We start from the raw sequence: 23022 nt of genomic DNA on the forward strand, positions 1-23022 counted from the left end.
TATTAATAAGGAAGTCCTTTGCTTCAGCTTTGGGTAAATGAATGTTGGGTCTGTATAGCATTAAATTTGAAGTACAGAGTTACTCGGTCTTTGCTTTTCCACAGGACTTGTCCCACGCCACCATCGAAATGTTCACGAGTATCGGGAGGATTCGATCTGCTAAGCTTGTTGGAAAGGATCTGGCAGAGTTTTACATGTAATTGATTTTGAACTTTTCTCTGAATTTCAGACATCTCCCATGTGTAGTAAGAGGTTTGTTATGTAGGAGTTAATATGAAGTGTACCTAACTTTGTAGAATGAAAATGTAAACTGTTAACCAAACATCATTTTTCCAAACGATTCTTTCTGAATATCAGACTTTAGTTTATTAACCATAGTAATTGTTACTGATCTTTGTGTTTCTTTAATTAATTTTGTGAACTGTTACATAAATGTTACACGTATGTAGATAATGTGTGCCCTGTTGTATGCAGTATATGGTGTGTGTGCTACATCGTTTTCCCTGCTTGCTCGTGCGTGTCCCCCGAGGTCAGTGACGTGGGGTACATGCATGTGTCACCTCCACGAGAGAGGGCTGAGCTGTGAGTGCCCGGGAGCCGGAGTGCACAGAGACGGTGAACGTTTCTCGTCTGGCCCCAGCTTCCGAGTTGGATTCCAGAGAAAAGACTCAAAACCTGGTATATTTCATATGTATTTGGTAAATAACCTATCAAAGAGAAGAACCCTGGCTGGGAATGCAGCTGCTAATTCAAAGCACTGGAAAAGATACAAGTTATGAGGGAAAAGATGGTTGTTTTCGCAAAAGAAATATGTGTTTGAAGTGGTATCTGGATATATACAGTTTGTCATTTTATTAGTTGAAACAGGAAAGAATAGTGTATTGTAACTGGTTGAGTAGGCAGGGAACGGGTTAGTAGATCATCTAAGGGAACGTCCTGATGTTTTGGTGTGGTTGGAGCAGCCAGCAGTCACAGAGCTGAGGTGGGGTCTCTTGAGTCTCCATCTGGTGTCCTGAGGAGTGAGTTATTATTGGTTAGTGGAACAGAGAAGCCATGTCCTCAGATGCTATGAGCTCAGCCCCCTGAGGCTGGTACTGTGGTGGGGTGACGCTGGCCTGCTAACGGGAGACTTGGGTCCTGGTTCTGGTGTCACCATGGACTAGCCAGCTGGGTGACCCTCAGCCTGCGTCTCTGGGGGCTGAGTGGCAGCGGTCTCCCATTCTTCACTACAATGTACAAATCATTGGCTGGAGATACTAACTGAAGAAGTATGGAAGGTTCTGGAGCCTTTAAATGACAGGATGAGAGAGGACCAGAAAAGTCTAGAAAAACTGGCATATGTAATTCGATAGGCTTGAAATTTGAGAATTTGGGAACTCTTACTGTTTCAGAGTAAGGTCCTGAGGACTAAGATGTCTTCCCAAGATGCCAGGAGAGCAGATGCTTGTTCATTGTTGGCCTTTATCCTGCAAGATCAGCAGTCCCAAGCCCTCTGGGAAACGCCAGGGCATCCGTTTTGTCACTGAAGCTCGGGCAAGCTTCACTAATCGTATTTTAAACTTTGGTTTGTTCTGAATATCTTCGGCCTGGGAAGATGTGCTTTTATGTGATATGTGTTGCTATTTGAATCCTTCATAGTTCTCTGTAAATCTTTGAAACCTGCTCAGAGCATTGGCCTGCGTTTTGGAGTTGGCCCAAGCTCCCATTGGTTGGTTCATGGAAACCATTCTGTTTTGGTCTGTCTTCAGGAGCTAGGGTGGCTCCAAGCCCAGGTTTCTAGCTTCCTTCATACCTGCTTCTGTGCCGGGAGGCAGATCCTTCCCCTTCTTCATGCTTGGCAGCCTCACAGCAGCTTGAAGTCATAAGTGATGCCCTCACACTCTTATCCAGAGACTGACTCTGAAGGCCCTTCAGCTAGTGTAGGATGCTGGACAAACAGCGTGTGTGGGGTTACCAGCCTGGCACATTTCCCAGGTCTGGTAATGTGTTCCTGATTTTGTGTTCTTTCTCGCCTCGAGGGCTGGGTGGGGGGCAGTGGTCAGAGGAGGACTCTGGATGGCACCAGTGTCGTGGTGTCGCCGAGATCACCAAGGGTAGGGAGCAAGCTATGCTGAGTTTGTTGATTATCGTGACCCATTATGAAAGCTTCTGTTTGTTGATTTGCAAGGAGGAAGAAGTCTCCTCAGAAGGCAGAGATGTACCTTCAAGGAGCCTTGAAAAATTACGTGGCTGAGGGCTGGGCGCTGCCAATCACACACACAAGGAAGCAGCTCGCCGAATGTCAGAAGCGCCTTGGACAGATTGAGAAGTATCCTTTAAGTTGAGTACACTCACGGAATAGGAGCATTGCTGTCTGTCTGTACAGCAGCAGTGCCCACAGTTGCAAGTCCATAGGTGCCTGGTAATTAGGAGAGGGAAGCCTGCCTTGACGTGCGCTCCTGTTGGGTAGAGGCTGGTCAGGGGTCTGCCTGCCTGACTTCTGTGCCAGTCCCGAGGGCCCTCGAGGAAGGGGCGTGCCTGCCTGCTGCACCCCCGGGACTGGGGGCTGTGTGTGCGGTGCCCCACCACGTGGCCCTCTCTGGCCCCTTGACTCTGTACCCAGCTACCTTCAGACCAGCAGCCTCCTGGCCAGTGACCAGCACCTGACCACAGACGAGCGGGAGTACTTCTGCAGAGAGATTCTCAGCTTCGCCAGCCAGCAGACGAACAGCCCGGGTGAGACTCATTCCTGAAACTTTGTTACAGGAACATCCCTGGTGGTCCAGTGGTTAAGACTTCACCTTCCAGTGCAGAGGCTTTGGGTTCAGTCTTGATATGGAAAGTAAGATCTCACATGGCACTCGGCCAGAAAACCCAAACCTTAAAACAGAAGCAGTGTTGTAACAAATTCAATAAAGGCTTAAAAAAACTTTATTGTGAAAAATGTCAAATACCCTAGAAAAGCAAAAAGAATAACACTGTATATAATAGGTCATGTATACTGACCGCCTAGATTCCGCAGTTGCTAACATTTTGCTGTGCAGCACCCATGTATGTCTATCTTCCTACTTTTTTCTTTTTGCTGAACTTCAGAGCCACTCCAGACCACAAGGGCCACTCCACCTTGGGACAGTGTCACATCTTCTGAAAACAAGAGTGGTCCCCTAAACTCCCTGCCCACAGAAGGACAGTGTTCTGGCTCGGGCTTCCACTTAGCCCTCTTCAGGTCTCCCTCGTTGTTTCAAACTGTTTTTACGATTATTTTATATTAAAAATCACTGGCCTGTACTAGTCCAATCACGGGTCACATACTGCATTTGATTGTTACATCTCAATTCTCCTTTACCATCTTCCCATCTTTTTTTTTCCAAACACTGACCTTTTAAACTATCAGTTTCACTGAGATAGAATTCACATATCATGTCATGCCCCATTTGCAGTGTGTAGCCTAGTGGTTTTTACTCTAGTCACAGGTATGTGCAGCCATCACCACCGTAAAGTTTAGAACACTTTTTCCCTCCAAAGCAGCCCGCTCCGTACTCATTTCCTCCCAACCTTCTCCCACCCCCACCTTCTCTCACACCCCCTACCCCGCCAAGTTCCTGGGAGTCACTAGCCTGCCTTCCGTCTCTGAGGATACGTGTTATGGGTATTTCACGTAAATGGAACCACACAGTGTGTGGGTTTTGTGACCAGCTTATTTCACACAGCAAACGATGAGGATCCGCCTGTGTTGCCACGTGTGTCAGCACTTCATTCCCTTTCGTGGCCTAATAACATTCCATTGGGTGGATGGACCACACTCAGCCCCTCAGCAGTTGTGGGTTGAAAGACACTGGCTTTTCAAAGTCGAGCCAGGTGTCTCACAGACCATCTTACCTTCTGAAGTTTGTTGTTTCCTTGTGGTTGTGTCCAACAGGACAGTAGATCGGAAAGACTTGGCTTCTGAGTGTCTTAGCAAATATACTTTATACACATTGCTGTGTGGTAAGTTTAGGTTTATGGTAATATCCAGCTTCTCACATTCAGTTCATCAAGATGAGGGTTTATTTTAAACAGTCACTGTCTCCGTCAGTGTGTCTCGGCGGCCGTGACAAGATGCTGCAGACCGAGTGAGTGGCTTCTGGAGGCTGACCACCGAGGGCCCACGCCCCTCTCGGCTGGCTCCTGACGAGGCCTCCTCTCTCCCTGACTTTTCCTCTCATGACCAGGGGTGCAGGAGGAGAGACGAGACAGGAGAGAGACGGACAGATTCAGAGACAGACGGAGCTCTCTGGTGCATCCTCCTGTAAGGGCGTGACCATCCCTGACCTCACCCAACCCTAACTAACTTCCCCCGGGAGCCACTTCCAGTCACCATCACCCTGCGGGGGTCACATGCTGTCCACAGCCAGTGCTGACTGCTGGGAAGTTGGTGTGTCCAGAGGTTTGGGCCTCCGGTTGATGTGGTCCTTGACTGCCGGGCGCCCCTCACACACAGCCATCTGGAGGTTCTCAGGGCCAGCGTGGCCTTGGTCTGCGTGTTAGTTTCTTCAGGGTGCCCATACTGGCATCACAGGGCTGTGTGCCACGTCTCCAGTGTGTGAGACCGTGGACTCCCACTTTCCGCCGTTCCGTGGCCTCTCCGTGAAGAAGCTCTGCTGTGCTTGTCCCTGTTTTCTTGTGGTTTTATACCGTCAATCTCAGCCCAGCCTTCAGTTACTGGGTGTTTATGAACCCCTCCTGGTCAGTCCAGCGGCCTGGTGGGTTCTCTTGACGCACAGTGCTGGTGGAGGGTGCAGTGGATTTGCCCCTTTGGTGCCCGAGGGCTGGGACTCACTGCCCTCCCGACTCCCCGCATCCTTGGCTGAGCTCCCAGGGTGGCACACACCTGGACTTACTTATTTCCAGATGTAGGGGGAAACTCCGGCATCTTCACTAGAGAACTTCTTGTGTGGGTTGGGAGGGTGGTGGACTTCCTGAAACAGCTCTAGGACTTGGACTTACAAATCTCGTTTTGAAATTGAGGAGTTAGTTGACCTGTATTTACCTTGGGTTTGCCAAAACGGGAGTGAGAAACCTTAAATTTCTTCAGGTTTTATGATTTTCAGGAGGTATCTGGGCATGTGTTCCTGTTCTGCTTTTTACAAAGTAACTACTTTTGACAGAGTAACTCCTTTTGGTGTGTGTGGGGTTGGAAGGGTCTAAACTGTCTCTGTCCCCCTTCACTGCTTCCGGCCGACGTGACTCTGAGCCTCAGACAGTGTGACTGGGGAGTGAAACGTGTACTGTGCGTCCACAGGTCACAGGGTCGCCCTCCCCATGCACTCCTTTGCACAGCTGCGCGATCTCCGCTTCACCCCTGCCAACGCCGTGGTCCACGTGGGTGGCGTCCTGTCTGTGGAGATAACTGTGTGCAGTCAGATGCCCGTGCCCATCCACGTGGAGCAGATTGCCATCCACGTCCACTTCAGCATCGATAAGAACAATTACCGGAAGACTGCCGAGTGGCTCACCAAGCACAAGACAGCCAACGGGGTTATTAACTTCCCAGCGGAGGCCTCACCCTTTCCCACATCCCAGAGCAGCCTCCCTGCGCTGGAGCTGTACGAGATGTTTGAGAGGAGTCCTTCCGACAACTCCTTGAACACCACAGGGATCATTTGCAAGAACGTCCACATGCTCCTGCGGAGGCAGGAGAGCGGCACGTCTCTGGAGGCATCCTCGGGCCTGGCTCTAGAGGACGGGGCCCATGTGCTGAGGTGTGCCGGCGTGACCCTGCAGCCGGGGCCCAACACCATCGTGTTCAAGACGCAGGTATGTGCCGAGCAGGAGCTAGCTTTAGGGCGGTCAGAACGGTGGCGCTTGCAAGCACCATCTGGAGAAGCTGAGAGTCCAGTGGTGGCCTCTGCACCATTAGCCTGCCTCTGGTTTATCCTTACAGAAAAATAGATTGGTGTTTTGAAAAAAATCTTCTATACTTGCAGAGTTGTAAGGCAGTCGATGAGTTGTGCATAAAGTTCTTAACGTAGATAATTACTTGTATTCTCACTGGATTTAGACTTTTTCCCTTTATATTAAAATGCATCCTCATTTGTTGAAATGGATGTCAGAACAGTCTCTTCCGTCCGCTCGATACAACCCTCCCCCTACCCCCCCAGCCAGCGCAGCGCATTCTGTTGGTGCCTCTGAGCCTGCACAGAGGCTAGGTTGGTGGAAAGTACCGCTGTTTGCCGCATGTGTTTTCAGTCTAGTCCTGGAGCAAGTCTTAAATTTCATGCTCCGTGTCTCCATTGACTACCTTTTCCAGAAGAGAATGCCACAGATAAAGCTTGTTAAATTGAGAAAGCACTGTTAGAAGCATCAAGTCAAACTTAACCATCAGTTACTCAGCCAGACCTCAACTAGGAGATTCTGAGGGATCTTTTGAAGAGCCCGAATGTAGACGTGTTAGCACAGGGTGGCAGGATGAAGAGGGTGAGAATAGCGGTCCCTTCGGAGGTTATGGCTCAGTTTGCCCTTGAGAAGCTCATCGTCACAAGTGGGGACGACTGTGCCAACGCTTGTCTCACCCGTAGGCCAGGGAGCCGGGAACGTACACGCTGCGGCAGTTGTGCGCCTCGCTGGGCCCAGTGTGGTTTGTACTTCCTCACATCTACCCGCTGGTGCAGTACGACGTGTATTCACAGGAGCCGCAGCTGCTTGTGGAACCGCTGGCTGGTGAGGGGGCCTGGGGTGGGCGGGGCGCTGTGCAGATGTCTGAGGGCCCGGGGTGGGCGGGGCCTGCGGTGGGCAAGGCGCTGTGCAGGTGCTTGGGCTGTGCTTTGCTCCTTTACTGGAGGGAGGCACACAGGAGGAGGCTTTCTCCTGCATCACATTCCAGCCCTCTGCGACCATGTCCTCTCTAGGTGACACTGTTGGGAGCATCGTGGAGATTTTGCCTGGGTACTGTGGCTCTTTTGTTCATCTGAATATTTGCTTCTCTGTAATTGCTACTTTCATGTTTACTAAACATTCTGTATCTGAAAATACGAAAAATAAGAGAAAAGTTGGCTAAATCAGCTGATGTCTGCTGCAGAGAATTTAATCAGTAAATATTACAGTCTCCTGCTTAGAATTCCAAAGGCTAAATGCTAGATTTAGTTATGATCTATACTGTGATCAAAAGTCTTCCACTGAAAGTGTTGATTAACCTTGACCCCTGGCATGGCATTTGAGAATTCAGTGCTGCTGTCCTTTTTGTTAAGTTCTCAAATTAGGAGGACTTGGTATAAACGAATTATTGAAGACGACATAGCACTTTAGTAAAACACTTAACGATTAAGTGTCTCAGTTAATGGCTGGGAGCAGTGTAATTATTTGCTCATTTCTTCCATTTGTGGAAAAAAATCAAGGAAACCTTTTTTGCTGTTTAATCTCTCCAAACTCCCCATTTTTATGCTTTGAAACTACTCCCTTGACTTCCTGGAAAGGCCCTCAGGTGTGGAGCACAGAGTCTCACAAATGATTCTTCCATCAGGGAACCTTTTGTGAGAGGCTGGGCCGTGTGGCTGGGAGGTGCTGGTTTGCGCCTCCACCCTCCTCCGGCCCGACTCCCTCACCGCCTCTCCCCACCCCCACGCCGCCCCCCACCCCCACCCCCGGTTCTTGTCAGCTGTTCCTCCTTCTTGTGTCTTGTCTCGCTTCTTCCTTCGGCCTTCCCTGGAGCTGATTCTCAGAAACCTCAGCCCATTCCCTCCCCTCCATTTCCATCCAGGAGAAAAGGTAGCTGTGTCTTCTGCCCAGCTGCTTCTGAACCAAAGATCTGGAAGAGGCCTGACCTGAAAAAGCCAGAGGAAAATCTGAATAGCCGCAGCACATGCGATTTCATTAGTTTTTTTCTTTAGTGCCGTTATTTTCTGATTCTTTCTTAGTAACTGACAAGCAGGTACATTTTGAGACCCTCATAGACATGGTTGCCACCATGACCCCTAGCTTTCTGAACCGAGGTGGTGATGAGGTTCCCCCAGGCGCACAGATTCTCTTATTCCAAGCGAGGGTCCCTCAGCTCTGCAGTCTGTGTAATTGAGATGAGAAGTGAGGGTGGGACGGGTGGACACTGAGTGAATGGACGGAGTATTTAGAGTGAACAGATCTTTTCTAGAAGAGAAAACACACTCTTCTAACTTACAGTAGGCCTTCCATTGGTCCTCTTGGTTGATAGCAATGTTGATTGCTGTCTTTTTCCCTTTAGATAGCCTTTTGGCTGGTATTCCTCAGAAGGTCAAGTTCACTGTCACTACTGGCCATTATACAGTAAAAAATGGGGACAGCCTCCAGCTCAGCAACATAGACGCAATGCTTATCCTGTGTCCTGAGGAGAACAGAGCCGTGATCTACTCTAACGCAAGAGGTAAAGGGCACTCACGGGCGAAGGCAGGCCTTTGGCCTTGGTGCGCACCATCAGGCTCTAAGGCTCTGTCATCCGCGCATCCTCGGGCGGCATCCAAGGACCTGTCTCCTTGCAGCTCTCTCCTGGCAGTGTTCCGCCTGTGGGTGGACAGTAACCCTGCCCCTAGACGTGGCGTGACATTTGAGGGGGTAGACAGAGAACTGTGCCGTGCCCTGCAGCCAGGCGGTGTGGGCCTTGCTACAAGTCTGTGATGCAGCATTACCGCCTGGCTCGTGCTCCCTGGCGATGCTTTTGTGGCCTCTAGCCTCCTTCCACCCCCTTCAACTTTCCTCTGCAAAAGCAAAAGCAAATCAACCTTTGAAGGCACTGGTTGGAAGCCCTAAAAAAATCCCATCTCCTGCAGTCCCCAGCCTTGAGGTTGGAGCCGGAAGGATTCAGCACTCTTCCTGAGTGGGGGCTGGTCTGGTGGTGGGATGGGGTGGGGCCACATCATGCTGGGACACAGGCCCTCTCAGGTGGGCTGTGAGGGAGGGTCTCTTTTCTGTCTTCAGACTGAGCACAGTGACCGTTCTCTGAGCCCAGCTCTACCAGACAGCTTTCATGCAATGCTGCTTTGTCTCGGGATTCTGTCCCTGATTTTCCTGTCTCTCTTCCTCTGAAATCCTTCCTGGTTACACCCTTGCACATGTGCACATGCAGCAGGAGCTGGACTGGAACTTCACTATGGGACTGTCATCTACAAGAGGAGAAAGGAGCAAGGAAACGGAGGCACTGTGTTAAAGGTGACTTTTTCTCTTTCCTAGAAAAGGTTTCTGACACACTGCTCCGGGTTCAGTCATCTGACAAGGTCACAAGCATCAGTCTGCCAGCTGCACCCACATACCACCTGATCGAATTTGAGCTGGAAGTTCTCTCTTTACCTTCGGCTCCAGCAGCAGAAGGGGAGAGCACCTTGCTGGGGGTGACAGAGCCCCACGGGAAGCATAAGGACAAGCAGAAGACTGGCCACTGCATGGCTACCACGGACCACAAAGTAAGGAGGGACTGGAGCTGTGCAGCCTGTGGGGGCAGCTTCTGCCTGTCCTCCTAGATTTGAAGACAGCACATTCAAAATGATTTCTGTTGAGGGGGCAGATTTCCAAGTTCCTAACACCACAGGTTCTGGTTGGGTTTAGCATTTATATCTGTGAATCAGCCTTCCTTAGATAAGGGGTACATCTTTCAAAGACAGACAGACAGGCTGTTAACTTTTCTGTCCCACCTTGAGGAAGGACAGTTTATTGTAAGAGAAACAGGTTTTGTTTAGAGGGCAATAGTTTGCCTCTGTGGTCCATTTGTCCTGGTGATTAGGCTAGATGGAGTTCCTGTGTCTTGGTGTGCTTCACTTTTTGTTCCCCGAAACATCACATCGTACTTAGCAAGGAAGACGTGCTATCATTTTATGCTTTGAGATGGTTATTTATTGATTGTTATTTGAGAGATTCATAACTTTAGTCCTAAGTCCACAGTCCCATCAGCTCACAGAACCTGCACTAGCATCATGCTTACTCTGATTTTGTCCATGTCTCGTAACACAGATATCCATTCTGAGGGCTTTTGAACAACCCAAGGGTTGAAGTGTGTACTTGTGTTCCCACGGGACTCTTTCTGGCATACTTTTAAAAGCTGCTGCCTGAGGGTCTAGCTTCCAAACAGCCTGAATGTAGTTGCTGAGATCCTCCCATTTGGGACAGTGACAGGTCTTGGCGCATCCTCAGCTTCTGGAGCCATTGAAAATATAATAGGCAGCTTGGGCAAGCACAGAGACAACCAAGAGCTGGGGCGAAGCAGACCGTTTGTCTCCTGCGTGAGGCCTCCGTCAGGACTGGGAGAGGTGGTTGCTTCATCCACTGTGTAGACACGGACGCAGAGCCAGGCAAAACAGAGGAGCGGAGGAGCGTGTTCCAGAATGACAGAGCAAGGTACCGCCTCCGCAGAGGCCTTAGTGAGACAGAGGCCAGTGATTCATCTGATAAACAGTTCAAAGTGGGGTCTGAAAGATGCTCATCGGACTGGGAGAAAAATGGACGAAAACAGCAAGAACTTTAATAGAAAGAGAGAGACATAAGAAAGTACCAAATAAAAGCCTCAGAGCTGAAGGGTACAATAGATCAACTGAAAAATACACTAGAGGGGTTCAGCAGCAGGCTAGATGCCAGAAGGGAGGGCACAATATATTAAAATGCTGGGGAGAAAAAAACTTCCAACCAAGAATATGTGGCAGAGTTGTTATTCAGAATTGAAGGAAAGATAGAAAGTAAAAATTAAAGGAGTTTATCACCATTAAACTGGCCATCTAAAAAATGTTAAAGAGATTTTTTTAAGATGAAAAGATACTGCTAATTATAGTAACAGAAACACAATGAAAAGGTAATGGATTTGATAAAGATAATGGATTCAGTTCAGTTCAGTTCAGTTCAGTTCAGTCGCTCAGTCGTGTCCGACTCTTTGCGACCCCATGAATCACAGCACGCCAGGCCTCCCTGTCCATCACCATCTCCCGGAGTTCACTTGGACTCAACATCCATCGAGTCCATGATGCCATCCAGCCATCTCATCATGGGTCGTCCCCTTCTCCTCCTGTCCCCAATCCCTCCCAGCATCAGAGTCTTTTCCAGTGAGTCAACTCTTCGCATGAGGTGGCCAAAGTACTGGAGATGGGTTACTCACTTATAAAGCTAGTATGAAGGGTTTTTTAAAAAGTGAAAATAGCTATGATTACAATTATTAGTTAAGAGGAATGGATACACAAGGTAAAAAGATGTAAAATATGATTATCTCAAAAGCAAACATTGGAGGAGGGAGTTAAAATGTTGAGTTTTAGAATGAGATCAAACTTAAGTTGTTAATCAACTTAAAATAGACTATTATAAATATAATTTGTTATAAATAAGCATCATGATAATCACAGAGCAAAAACCTATAGTAAGTGTACAAGAGATAAAGGAATATAAACATACCACTAAAGAAAGACATCAAACCACAAAGGAAGCAAGCAAGAGAAGAAGATGGGAACAAAGACGAACTTTAAAACAGCCAGAAAAGAATTAACAGAATGACAGTAAGCATATACCTATCACTAATTACTTTAAATATAAGTGGACTAAGTTCTCCACTTAGAAGACAAAGTAGCTGTATGAATTAAAAAGCCAAGATCTGGGACTTCCCTGGTGGTTCAGTGGCAAGGACTCTGCGCTCCCAGTGCTGATTATGATAATGGCCCGGGTTTGATCCCTGGTCAGGGAACTGGATCCCACGCGCCACAACTAAGAGTTCCTGAGCTGCAAATAAAAATCCTACGTAACCGCAACAAAGACCTCACACAGCCAAATGAACAATAAATAAATAAAAATAAATAGACCCATCTTTAACTTGCCTACAAGAGACTCACTTTAGATGTAAGCACACACAAACTGAGAGTAAAGGGATGGAAAAAGCTATTTCATGCAAATGAAAAGGAGTAGCTACACTTATATCAGACAAAGTAGACTTTAAGACTATTAATAAAAGACAAGGCAGGGTGTTAGGTAATGATAAAGGGGTCAGTCCATTAAGAAGATATCATATGTAAGTATTTATGCACCAAACATAGGAGCACCTAAAATACAAAGCAAATATTATCATATTTAAACACAGAAATAGCAATATAGTAATAGTAGGGGGCTTTGATACTCCACTTATATAAATGGGCAGATCCCTCAGACAGAAAATGAATAAGGTCACATTGGCCTTAAGCGTGTTAGACTAGATGGATTTAACATGACATTTACAGAATGTACCATCAAGAAACAACAAAATACACATTCTTCTGAATTACACATGAAATATTTTCCAAGATAGAGTATATTGGGCTGCAACACAAGTCTTAGTAAACTTAATTGGATGGAAATCATATCAAGTATCTTTTCTAGCCACAGTGGTATAAAACGAAATTAATTACGTGAAGACAACTGCAAAATGCACACATATCTAGAGATTAAACAACCTGCTGTTGAACAGTGGGTCAAAGAAGAAACCAAAAGAGAAATAAAAACTTACTTTTGAGACAAATGCACATGGAAATGTAACATAGCGGAATTTCTGGGATGCACTGTAAGCAGTTCTGAGAGGGAAAGTCGTAGCAATACATGCTTTCCTCAAGAAATAAAGTCTCAAACAACTTTAGACCTTAGGGAACTAGGAAAAGAAGAGCAAAGCCCAGATTTAACAGAAGGAAGGAAATTATAGATGCTCACAGGAGAAACAGATGAAATAGAAACTGAAAAGACAGTAGAAAAGATCAGTGAAACTAAGAGCTGGTTCTTTGACAAGATAAAAGTGACCAACCTTTAGCCAGACTCACCAGGAACAAAAGAGAGAACTCAAAATCAGAAAGGAGAGAGATGTTACAGCTGACCTCACAGAAATACAGTGTCTTAAGAGGCGACTATGAATGCAGAGTTCCAAAGAATAGCAGGGTGAGATAAGAAAGCCTTCTTCATGATCAGTGCAAAGAAATAGAAAGACTAGAGAGATCTCTTCAAGAAAATTAGAGATACTAAGGGAACGTTTCATGCCAAGATGGGCACAATAAAGGACAGAAGCGTAAGATATTAAGAGGTGGCAAGAATACACAGAAGGACTGTACAAAAAAGGTCTTCATGACCCAGATAACCACTCAGATGATGTGATCACTCACCTAAAGCCAGACATCCTGGAGCACAAAGTCAAGTGGATCTTAGGAAGCATCACTATGAACAAAGCTAGTGGAGGTGATGAAATTCCAGTTGAGCTATTTCAAATCCTGAAAGATGATGGTGTAAAAGTGCTGCACTCAATATGCTCGCAAATTTGGAAAACTCAGCAGTGGCCACAGGGCTGGAAAAGGTCAGTTTTCTTTCCAATTCCAAAGGAAGACAGTGCCAAAGAATGTTCAAACAGTATACTGCAGAGTTGCACTCATCTCACACACTAGCAAAGTAATGCTCAAAATTCTCCAAGCCAGGCTTCAACAGTACGTGAACTAAGAACTTCTAGATGTTCAAACTGGATTTAGACAAGGCAGAGGAACCAGAGATCAAATTGCCAACATCTGTTGGATCATACAACCTACCAAGACTGAATCATGATGAAATAGAAAAACTGAATGGACTGATTACTAATAAGGAAATTGGATCAGAAATCAGAAAACCCCCAACAAAAGTCCAAGACCAGATGGCGTCACTGGTGGTTCTACTAAACATTCAAGTACCAGTCCTCTCAACCTCTTCCCAGAAATAGAAGAGGAGGGAACTCTTCCAAACTCATTTTATCAGGCCAGCATTACCCAGATACCAAAACCAGATAAGGATACTGCAAGAAAAGAAAATTACAGACCAATATCTCTGATGAACATAGGTACAAAAATCCTGCACCAAATACTAGCAAACCAAATTCAACATGTATGATGCACCATGATCAAATGGGATCATATGATCTTGTTTATAGATACAGAAAAGGCCTATCAAAATTCAACATCCATTTATGATAAAATTGTCAACCAAGTCAGAATAGAGGGAATGTACCTCAGCATAATAAAGGCCGTATATGATGGGCCCACAGCCAACATCGTACTCAATGGTGAAAAGCTGAAAGCTCTTCTTCTGAGATCAGGAAAAAAACAAGGACACTCACCGCTTTTGCTTAACATTGTATTGGAAATCTTAGAACAACTAGGCAAGAAAAATAAAAGTCATCCCTGTTGGAAAGGAAGAAATAAAACTATTTGAAGATGACATGATATTATATATATTGAAAAATCTGAAGATTCCAAGCAAAAACTATTGTTTGCTTAGTCTCAGTCTTGTCCAACGCTTTGTGACCCCATAGACTCTAGCCCGCCAGGCTTCTCTGTCCATGGGGATTCTCCAAGCAGGAATACTGAAGTGGGTTGCCATGCCCTCCTCCAGGGAATCTTCCCAACCCAGGGATCAAACCCAGGTCTCCAGCATTGCGGGTGGATTCTTTACCAGCTGAGCTACCAGGAAGCACCTTTTTATATATAGAAAAATCTAAAGATTCCAACAAAAAACTATTTGAACTAGTAAACAAATTTCATGAAGTTGCAGGGATACAAAATCAATATGTAGAAATCTGTTGCATTTCTTTACACTAATAATGAGCTGTCAGAGACATTAAGAAAATCCTGTTTTCAATTGCATCAAAAAATAAAACACCTAGGAATAAATTTAATGAAGAAGGTAAGAGACTTGTATGTTGAAACTGAGAAGACATTAATGAAAGAAATGGGAGAAGACACAAATAAATGGAAAGATATTGCATGCTTATGTGTTGGAAAAATTACTACTGTTCAAGTGTCCATACTCCCCAAGGCAATGTACAGATTCAGTGCAGCCTTTTTCAAAATTCCAATGGCATTTTTCACGGAAATAGAAGAAATAATCGTAAAGTTTGTGCAGAACCACAAAAGTCCCCAAATAGCAAAAGCAGTCTTGAGAAAGAGGTACAAAGCTGGGAATAACATGCTCTCTGATTTCAAATTACATTACCAAGCTATAGTAATTCAAGCTATAGTGTTTATGATACTGGCATGAAAATAGACACATAGATCAGTGGAACAGAATAGACAGCCTTTAAATAAATCTTTGCATATATGGTCAATTAATTTATAATAAAGGATACAAGAATATATATTGGAGAAAGGACATTCAGTAAAAGATGTTGGTAAAACTGGAGAGCCACATGCAAAGGAATGAAACTGGAGTTTACACTGTGCACAAAAATGAACTCAAAATGAATTAAGGACTTGAAAGTAAGGCCTGAAACAGTAAAACTCCTGGAGGAAAGCACAGGTAGTAAGTTCTTGACATAGGCCTTGGTGATGCTTTTTTCAATCTGACACCAAAAACGGTAAAAGCAGAATTAAACAAATGGGGCTCTATCAAACCAAGACTCCTCTACCCAGCAAAGAAACTGTCAACGAGATGAAAAGGCAGCCTGCTGAGTGGTGGACAGTATTCCCAGATCATATATGTGATAAGTGTCTGTATATAAAGAACTCATACAACTTAATAGCAAAAAAAGACAATCCAATATAAAAATGGGCACAAGATCTGAACAGACATTTTCCCAAAGAAGACATACAAAAGGCCAACAAATTCATTAAAGAAATGCTCAACATCACTGATCATCAGGGAAGTTTAATCAAAGCCACAATGAGATCACGTCTTACACCTGTCAGAATGGCTCTTCTCAGAAAGACAACAGATAGCAAGTGTTGGCAGAAAGGTACCCCTCCGTATTATTGGTGGGGGATGTAAAGTGGTGCAGCCACTGTAGAGAACACTATGGAATTTCCTCAAAAAATTAAAAATCGATCTGCCATACAACCTCACATTTCTACTCCTTGGTATTTTTCTGAAGACTACAGAAACACTAACTCAAAGAGCTATCTGCAGCCCATGTTCACTGCAGCATTGCTAATAGTGGCCAAGACACGGAAGCAAGCTAAAGCGCCCACCAGTGAATGAATTAAAGATGAACACACACGCACAGGAATATTATTCAGCCATAAAGAAGAAGGAAATCTCACCATTTGTGATAGCATGGGTGGAGGATGGATCTAGGGCATTATGCCGAGTGAAAGAAGTCAGAGAAAGGCATATACCACGTGATCTAACTTATATGTGGAATCTGGAAAATAAAAATAAAGAAAAGCTCATAAACAGAGAATAGGTTGGTGGCTGCATGAGATACGGAGAAGGGATTGAGAAAAAGGGGTGAATTTTTTTTGTTTTTTGTTTTTTGTTACTTGTGCAAAAAGAAGTATATGCACAAAAGCAGTAAGATAAAAGGCTAATAAATGCAGTCATTTCAAAAGGATTGTGGCATCAAATGTCAGACAGGGCAGCACCTGAAGGGCAATGTTTTAGTTTTCAGTCCTTGGAATTTCTTCCCTCCTTACCTGATACAGAGTTCGGGAAGCAGAGACGAGACTTCCATCAGTATGTGCACGCTCTTTACTCAGTATATGCATTTGTTCCGTGAGGGAAATAAACAGAAGTTTGAGACCTGGTTTCTGCCCTTAAGGATGTTAGTAGCTTGGTCTCCACGATGCCCTCAGATTGGTTGGTTTATGTGGTCGGTGTCATGTGGATTAAGAGTTTGGACAATTTATTTAATTTTATAATAGTTAATGATTGATTAGCGTCATCTGCACATATGTGACTAAAAGCACTTTGTCATATCCTCCTGCATGTTAAAGAACGCATTTAGTGTTGTGGCCACGTGTATGTGAGAATAGTGTGTGTGTTTGGGGGGGTGGTGTCTGCACTTTCAGCTGCGGTGTCTGTTTGGGAGCCATTCAAACTGTGCCGGTGACTCACTTTTGTCCCCTTCCTTTGTGCTATGTTCAGTGGGGTTTTTCTTTCTGAATAAGGAATGGTAAACACACTAACTGTCTAGGAAATTGGCAGCCACCACAGATCTGGCTGGCTAGGGTTGGCAGTGGCTGTCCCTGTGACAAGTGGTCTGAAAACCTGTTCTCTGTTTCTCCTCAGGTGTCCATCGATTGCCCATGGTCCATCTACTCCACCGTCATCGCGCTCACATTCAGCGTGCCCTTCAGGACCACGCACTCCCTGCTGTCGTCCGGGACACGGTAAAGGACCACAGGCCCTGCTTCTTTCCCACTCTCCCCCATACGCAGGCCCTATTGCTCAGAGCTTGACTTTGGTGACACTGAGCATGTTTTATCACAGCCATAATGCTGCGGTCCACCTGTCTAATTCAGAGTCATTCCCTGGATCCTGAGTGCACAGGCTCTACTCAGATTTCCCCAGCTCTCTCAGGAGTGAGTTTGCACAGCTGGTTTGTAGGATGTGGGATTCAGACACATCTCCTCTGTTCTGAGATCCCTTTTTATCCCTCCTTCCCTATTTTCAAGCCACTGGCCCATTGACAGACCAGGGTCACCTGCCATCCTGGATTCCACTGATCACATCATCATGGGTTTGTGTAACTAGTTCCCTGTCAGCTGCTGTGTCTTACCTCAAAGGTGGGGTTTTCAACTTCAGCTCTTCTGACACTCCCTTAGGTAACCCCACGTGGTGGGTGAATGGCAGCACCCCTAGCTCCTCCACTTTTTGCCAGGGGCACTCCTCAACCTCCCTACCCCCAGTGTGAGAACCACAGATGTCTCTAGACATTGCCTCCAGTTGAGAGCCGCTGCTTTGGAGGCTTGACCGAGTTCAGATTCAGTGTCTGAACAAGGAAGTCTGCGGGTGTCGTCCCACACTTCATCTGTCTGGGCATTGGGAGACGCAGTATCTGGTGCTTGAAAACACCAGCAGTAGACTTCCCAGGTGGTGCCAGTGTAGGGGACACAGGTTTCATCGCTGGTCTGGGAAGATCCCACATGCCTCGAAGCAACTAAGCATGTGCCACCACCGCTGAGCCCATGCTCTGGAGCCTGGGAACCACAACTGCTGAGCGCACTTGCCCTAAAGCCCATGCTCTGCAACAAGAGAAGCCGCCACAATGAGAAGCCCACGCACCGCAGCTAGAGAGAGTAGCCCCTGCTCTCCACAACTCGAGAAAGCCTCAATAAAGCAGTGAAGACCCAGTGCGGCCCAAAAGTAATTAGAAAAAAACAAAAAAACACCAACAGTTCTACAGATGTTAATGATTCAGCAATTCTGTAGATACTAATGGTTAAAAACACCTGTGACTCTACAGAGAATCTGAGTTGCTGCATTTGAGACTGATTTTTCAAAATTTATCTTACGTATAACAGAAATTCAAGTGAATTCTACTTACCTAGTTGAGTTTGTTACAGTTTTGCTTCTCTTTTATGTTTTGGTTTTATGGCATAAGGCATGTGGGATCGTAGCCACCCCCCCACCCCACCCCCGCATTAGAAGGTAGAATCTTAACCACTGGACCACCAGGAAAGTGCCCCAGTGTCTTCTTAGCACAGCCAAAGTGCATTTAATAAAGCTCTCAAACATCAGGATCTTTTTTTCTCTTTTAGGAAATATGTTCAAGTGTGTGTCCAGAATTTGTCAGAACTTGACTTTCAACTGTCAGATAGTCGTCTTGTAGACACCCATGATAGTACTGACCTGCGACTAATACCACTGAACACGGAATCTGAACAGGTAACCTCTCAGCAGAATGCAGAGTGAGAAGACTGTGCTGGCGTAACGGAGCTGACTGTGTACAGAGAGCAACCACGCAGGCAGTAGTGGGGCGCGCGTGCCCAGGGAGGAGCGCCCTGACATGCCCGCTCAGGGTTCTCTGTGGGCCAAGGGGCACAGCGCAGAGCAGGAAACAGATTGTGTTTTTAGAAAAATTAAATCTTCCGCTTGTCAGACTCCACGCACAGGTTTATTCTAAGCTCTTCCTCGAGTCTCATGGTGGTGCGTAGATGCCATCACCCCAGCAACAGTGGCTGCTGCGTCCTGCCCACAGTCACACGCTGCCTTGCCCAGTGGCGGGCTCTTGGTTGTCAGGGTAGCTTCGTAAAGGAGTCATGTTCGTGTTTGTGCTGCCTGGCTGAATCCTGGCCCCGCCTTTCTGTTTATTTGTTGCGTATGTTTTTAGACAGTCAGTGCTGAGTGTTTAGAAGATCAAAGGTTTTCTTAAGGGTATCTGATGTCTAGCATTTTCAAAGGACTTTCCCCCCATTTGGCCCACTTCAGTGCTTCCTGAGTCTGTCCACCCTTGCAGATGCGGACTTGATCCCTGAGGTGGCACCAGTTCTTTTCCCCACTTCACTTAGTGGTAGGTCATAGTGACTGTCATGGTGTAAAGGTGTCCCTGTAATTGTTTGATGACATTTCCCACTTTGGAAACGTATGGGATACTGTGTACTAAGAAATATTCTTTGCCCCTGTGCTGTCGAGCTTACAGAATCATGAGAAATCAAGCCCTTTGACCAGTTCCAGACAGTCTTTGCGGGCAGGGCCTCGGGAGGTGCTGGGAGGCAGGGCCATGGCAGCACACGCAGGGGTGTCAGGAAGCGGGCCTGGGGACAGCCTCCCAGCTCCCTCCCACTCGCCTGGTGGGGGCACACACCCCTTACCCTGAGCATCTGGTGTGTGTGCGTACCTGCGTGTGCATGGCGTGTACAGTGACAACCGACTCTCTTGCAGTGCATCCACAGCAGGCAGGCCGTGTTCTTTGTCTGGGAGCTGAAGTGGACACAGGAGCCTCCCCCATCTCTGCACTGCCGCTTCTCCATCGGATTCTCCCCAGCTTCCGAAGAACAGCTGTCTATCTCCTTAAAGCCCTACACCTATGAATTTCAAGTGGAAAATTTTTTTGTATGTATTGCCTTATTTTCTTGATGGGGTTCTGGGGTGGAAGCATGGAAGGTGATGTCATATTCTTTACTTTCTAAAAATCAAACAGACAAAATCTTTCAATATAATGAGCAACCTGTCATGGAAAAGAGCCAGCGCTAGGGGCATGGGGGCAGCGACCAGCTGTGGTTAGCGCCCTGGTCCTATCAGTGGCGTGTCTGCCCCTTGGGCCCTCCTGCGTGACCCCCGCTGAGCATGACCATCTCCAGGGAAAGGACTCCAGCTCTCCTCCCTGTTGTCTTCCTTACACTGACTTAGTCACGTCCTGCACCTGTTCCTTTCATCTTCAGCGTTAGCTGCTACATCTCCAGTTTTTTAAAAGAAAGCAGATTTTCTTTAACGTGCATGTTAGGTGTGGAGCTAACAGCAGCCCGGAGCTGGGTGAGTCAGGGCCGCTGTGTGGTGCTTGGGTTTGGCGTTAGGCAAACCAGAACGTGGACACACAGCTTTGTGGTGTTTTCTTCTCTTAACAACGGAGACTGTCAAGCAACACTTTATTTGAGAAGGTGTTTGTGTGCATAGCTCTTGATATTAGCAATTTTTTTAATACCTCCTTCTGACCAAAAGACTATTTAAACCCACCTGTTTTCTTGAGCGTTCCATATTGGCCTTAGAGTTAAACACAGCCACTAGTGTAGTTCATCATTTTGTTGGTCAAGCAGATGCCCCTTTGATGTGGTGATAGCTGTTGAACATTAGATTATTCACATGGTGAAGAGTCTGCAGAAACTTAATGTGGTTTGCTTACTGCCAGTGACAACGAACTCATTAGCAGATTCCACTGGTACTTATTTTGTCTTTTTTGCTTCCTTTTCAAATTGAGCATAGGAAAAATTTTCGTTTAGACCTGTACAAACTTAGTAAAAAAGCCAGAGAAAAATACTTGGTGGATTGCTCTCTTTAAAACTGGTATTCTGAGGACCAGAAATACAGAATTTTTTTTTTTTTTAAGTCTCATTTCTATACCATGAAGTTCCCTGGTGGTGCAGATGGTAAACAGTCTGCCTGCAATGCAGGAGACCTGGGTTTGATCCCTGGGTCGGGAAGATCCCCTAGAGAGGGAAATGGCAACCCACTCTAGTGTTCTTGCCTGGGCCATACTGCGGATGGATCACGAAGAGTCAGACACGACTGAGCGACTAGCACTTTCACTTTCACCGTGAAGTTCACCGTTTGGGGCGTTCGCTTCATTGAAGTTAGTGTATTGAAAGAGCTGGGCCATCAGCACCACGATGGTATTCATTCTTCCAAGAAGAAAGCCTGTGCCCATTCACACTCCCGACTCCTGTTCTCAGCCCTGAGCTACTCCGTTCTAGAGCAGCGTGCCTGAGCCTTGCCTGTGCAAGGACAGTCGCATTCAGTGTGATTATCTCGAGACTGACGGCTTTGACGTGACATGATGTTTCCAGTGTTCGTTCATCTTGGAGAGCGTGTCAGGACTCCGTCCTTTGTTGCGGCTGGGTTCCAGCCGTGGGCTTCCCAGGCCGGGCCTCTTCCCTCCGCCCCACTGGTGTGCCCTTCACCTCTCCTGTGGCAGGGGGGCTGCCAGCATGTGGAGGGGCAGGCTCTCATCCCCTGTGCGGGTTTGGGGCCTTTGTCCTGGGTGGTGGGCAAGTGTGAGCAGGTGTGACTGTCAGGTAGGGAGGTCACAGAGAAGGGAACATCGTGGAGAAGATTCAGGATGGACTTAATATGGGGTAGTTCCAAGGAACTCTGTTCATTTTGCTGGTTAGGTAATGGCGTTGTATCTTTTAGTGACTCGTCTGAGGTGTCCAGGGTGCCGTGATAGGTCCGGAGCCTGCTTTACAGCAGCCCTGGCAGATAAGTCAGTGTGTGCTGGTGGGGAGAGGAGGCTCGTGAAGCGTGACGCTGGCCTGGGACCTGGTGACAGGCCTGTGCGGAGTCACTGGGCCAGCCTCCCTCCTCCTGAGAGGCTTGACCATGTTCATGTTAAGAAGAGTTTAAGGCTCTTGGGGTGGGGCTTCCCGGGGGCATCTCCACAGGGACTCAGTTGGTCAGAGGGCGTGAACACACAGCTGCTCCTCTGGTCCATTCTCGAAATTTCGAGTCTGCAGGCAGCACCACAGTGGCCTCAGAGAGCCGTCTGTTCAGATTGTTGACTGTCTCCTTTGCCCTCTCTCCTTTCTGGCCCAGACCTTGTACAACGTGAGAGCAGAGATATCGCCCCCTCCAGGCACGGAGCACTGTAGGACGGGCTCACTCTGCTCCCTGGACGTGACCATCACGCGGCTCTCGGACCTCCTGGAGGTGGATAAGGATGAAGCCCTGACGGAATCTGACGAGTATTTTTCAACAAAGCTGATGTATGAAGGTGGGTCTGGAGGCTGCTTGCCCCTGACTGCTGTGCTCGGCCCTGTTGCTCACAACGTGCAATACTCCTCATCTGAAGAGAGAACATTCTAGAATTGAAAGAGCACGTTTGAATGTCCCAGTGTGTGATGTGGCCCTGGGCTCAGAGGGTGTTGAGCCTGGTTACTGCAGAGCGGTTTCTCTGAGAGGTGTTGGAGTGGCTGTGGGGCTCGGGGCTGGGGCACAGTGATGCCCGGAGCTGCTCTGTCCTCTGCCCGTGAGTCAGGGGCCCCCCTCGCTCAGCAGGCCAGGCGTCCTGTGCTCACGCTCCCGCCCTCTCCCTCCAGCCTCCTTTCCCCCCTTCCACCCCTCTACCCAGACCCTGGCCCCTCCTCCTCCCGGCCTCCCAGACGCCCCTCGACAGCCCTCCTCCTCTGGGGCCTGGGCTGCTTCTGTAGGATTCTCAGGTTTTGGTGTCAGGCCCTTTATGCTCTAAAAATGGCTAGGGAGGCAGGTCTCCATTGACTTTCTTTAAGGTATTAGGAAAGCCAGTACATGACAGTGCTCTTGAGAAAGGACTGGTTTCCGGAGCGGTGAACACAGAAGCACGGTGTTTTGCTGTCCTCACATCTCTTCAGCGCCCGCCTCCCAGAAGGTGCCTGCGCTGTTCCCATCTGCTGCGTTCAGTCTGGTGAAGGGCCTGGGAGCCGCCCATCCTGAGTAGATTCGCAGTTGGTAAAGGAGCACTCTTGTTACGGCCTTCAGAGGACTGGGCCACTCCTCTGGCATTCTCTCACAGGCCAGCTCCGGCTGGAGTCTGAGGTCACGTGAGCAGCTCAGCTGGTGCTCTCCCCCGTCCTGCATGTGGAAAGGCTCAGCCAGGCGCTGCTCCTCACCTCACACCTCGGGCGTCTGTGAAACATGGTTGCTGAGTCGTGCGGGTCCACTGCACGTCAGCCCTTCTTGCTGTTGACAGTCACG

At 47.3% G+C, this 23022-nt stretch overlaps 1 protein-coding gene across 1 annotated transcript in view; it reads left to right on the forward strand.

Annotated features, from left to right (window-relative positions):
• Positions 1-23022, forward strand: part of TRAPPC10 (trafficking protein particle complex subunit 10) — a 76916-nt gene that overhangs the window by 48932 nt on the left and 4962 nt on the right. The window contains exons 11-21 of the mRNA XM_052639104.1: positions 105-196; positions 2168-2308; positions 2603-2715; positions 5261-5775; positions 6537-6678; positions 8192-8350; positions 9154-9383; positions 16927-17027; positions 18399-18525; positions 19522-19692; positions 21886-22063. Coding sequence (XP_052495064.1) covers positions 105-196; positions 2168-2308; positions 2603-2715; positions 5261-5775; positions 6537-6678; positions 8192-8350; positions 9154-9383; positions 16927-17027; positions 18399-18525; positions 19522-19692; positions 21886-22063 — 1969 coding nt within the window. The remainder of the gene's footprint in view (positions 1-104; positions 197-2167; positions 2309-2602; positions 2716-5260; positions 5776-6536; positions 6679-8191; positions 8351-9153; positions 9384-16926; positions 17028-18398; positions 18526-19521; positions 19693-21885; positions 22064-23022) is intronic.

This window comes from Budorcas taxicolor, chromosome 1, assembly GCF_023091745.1.
Source record: "Budorcas taxicolor isolate Tak-1 chromosome 1, Takin1.1, whole genome shotgun sequence".
NCBI classification, from domain to species: domain Eukaryota; kingdom Metazoa; phylum Chordata; class Mammalia; order Artiodactyla; family Bovidae; genus Budorcas; species Budorcas taxicolor.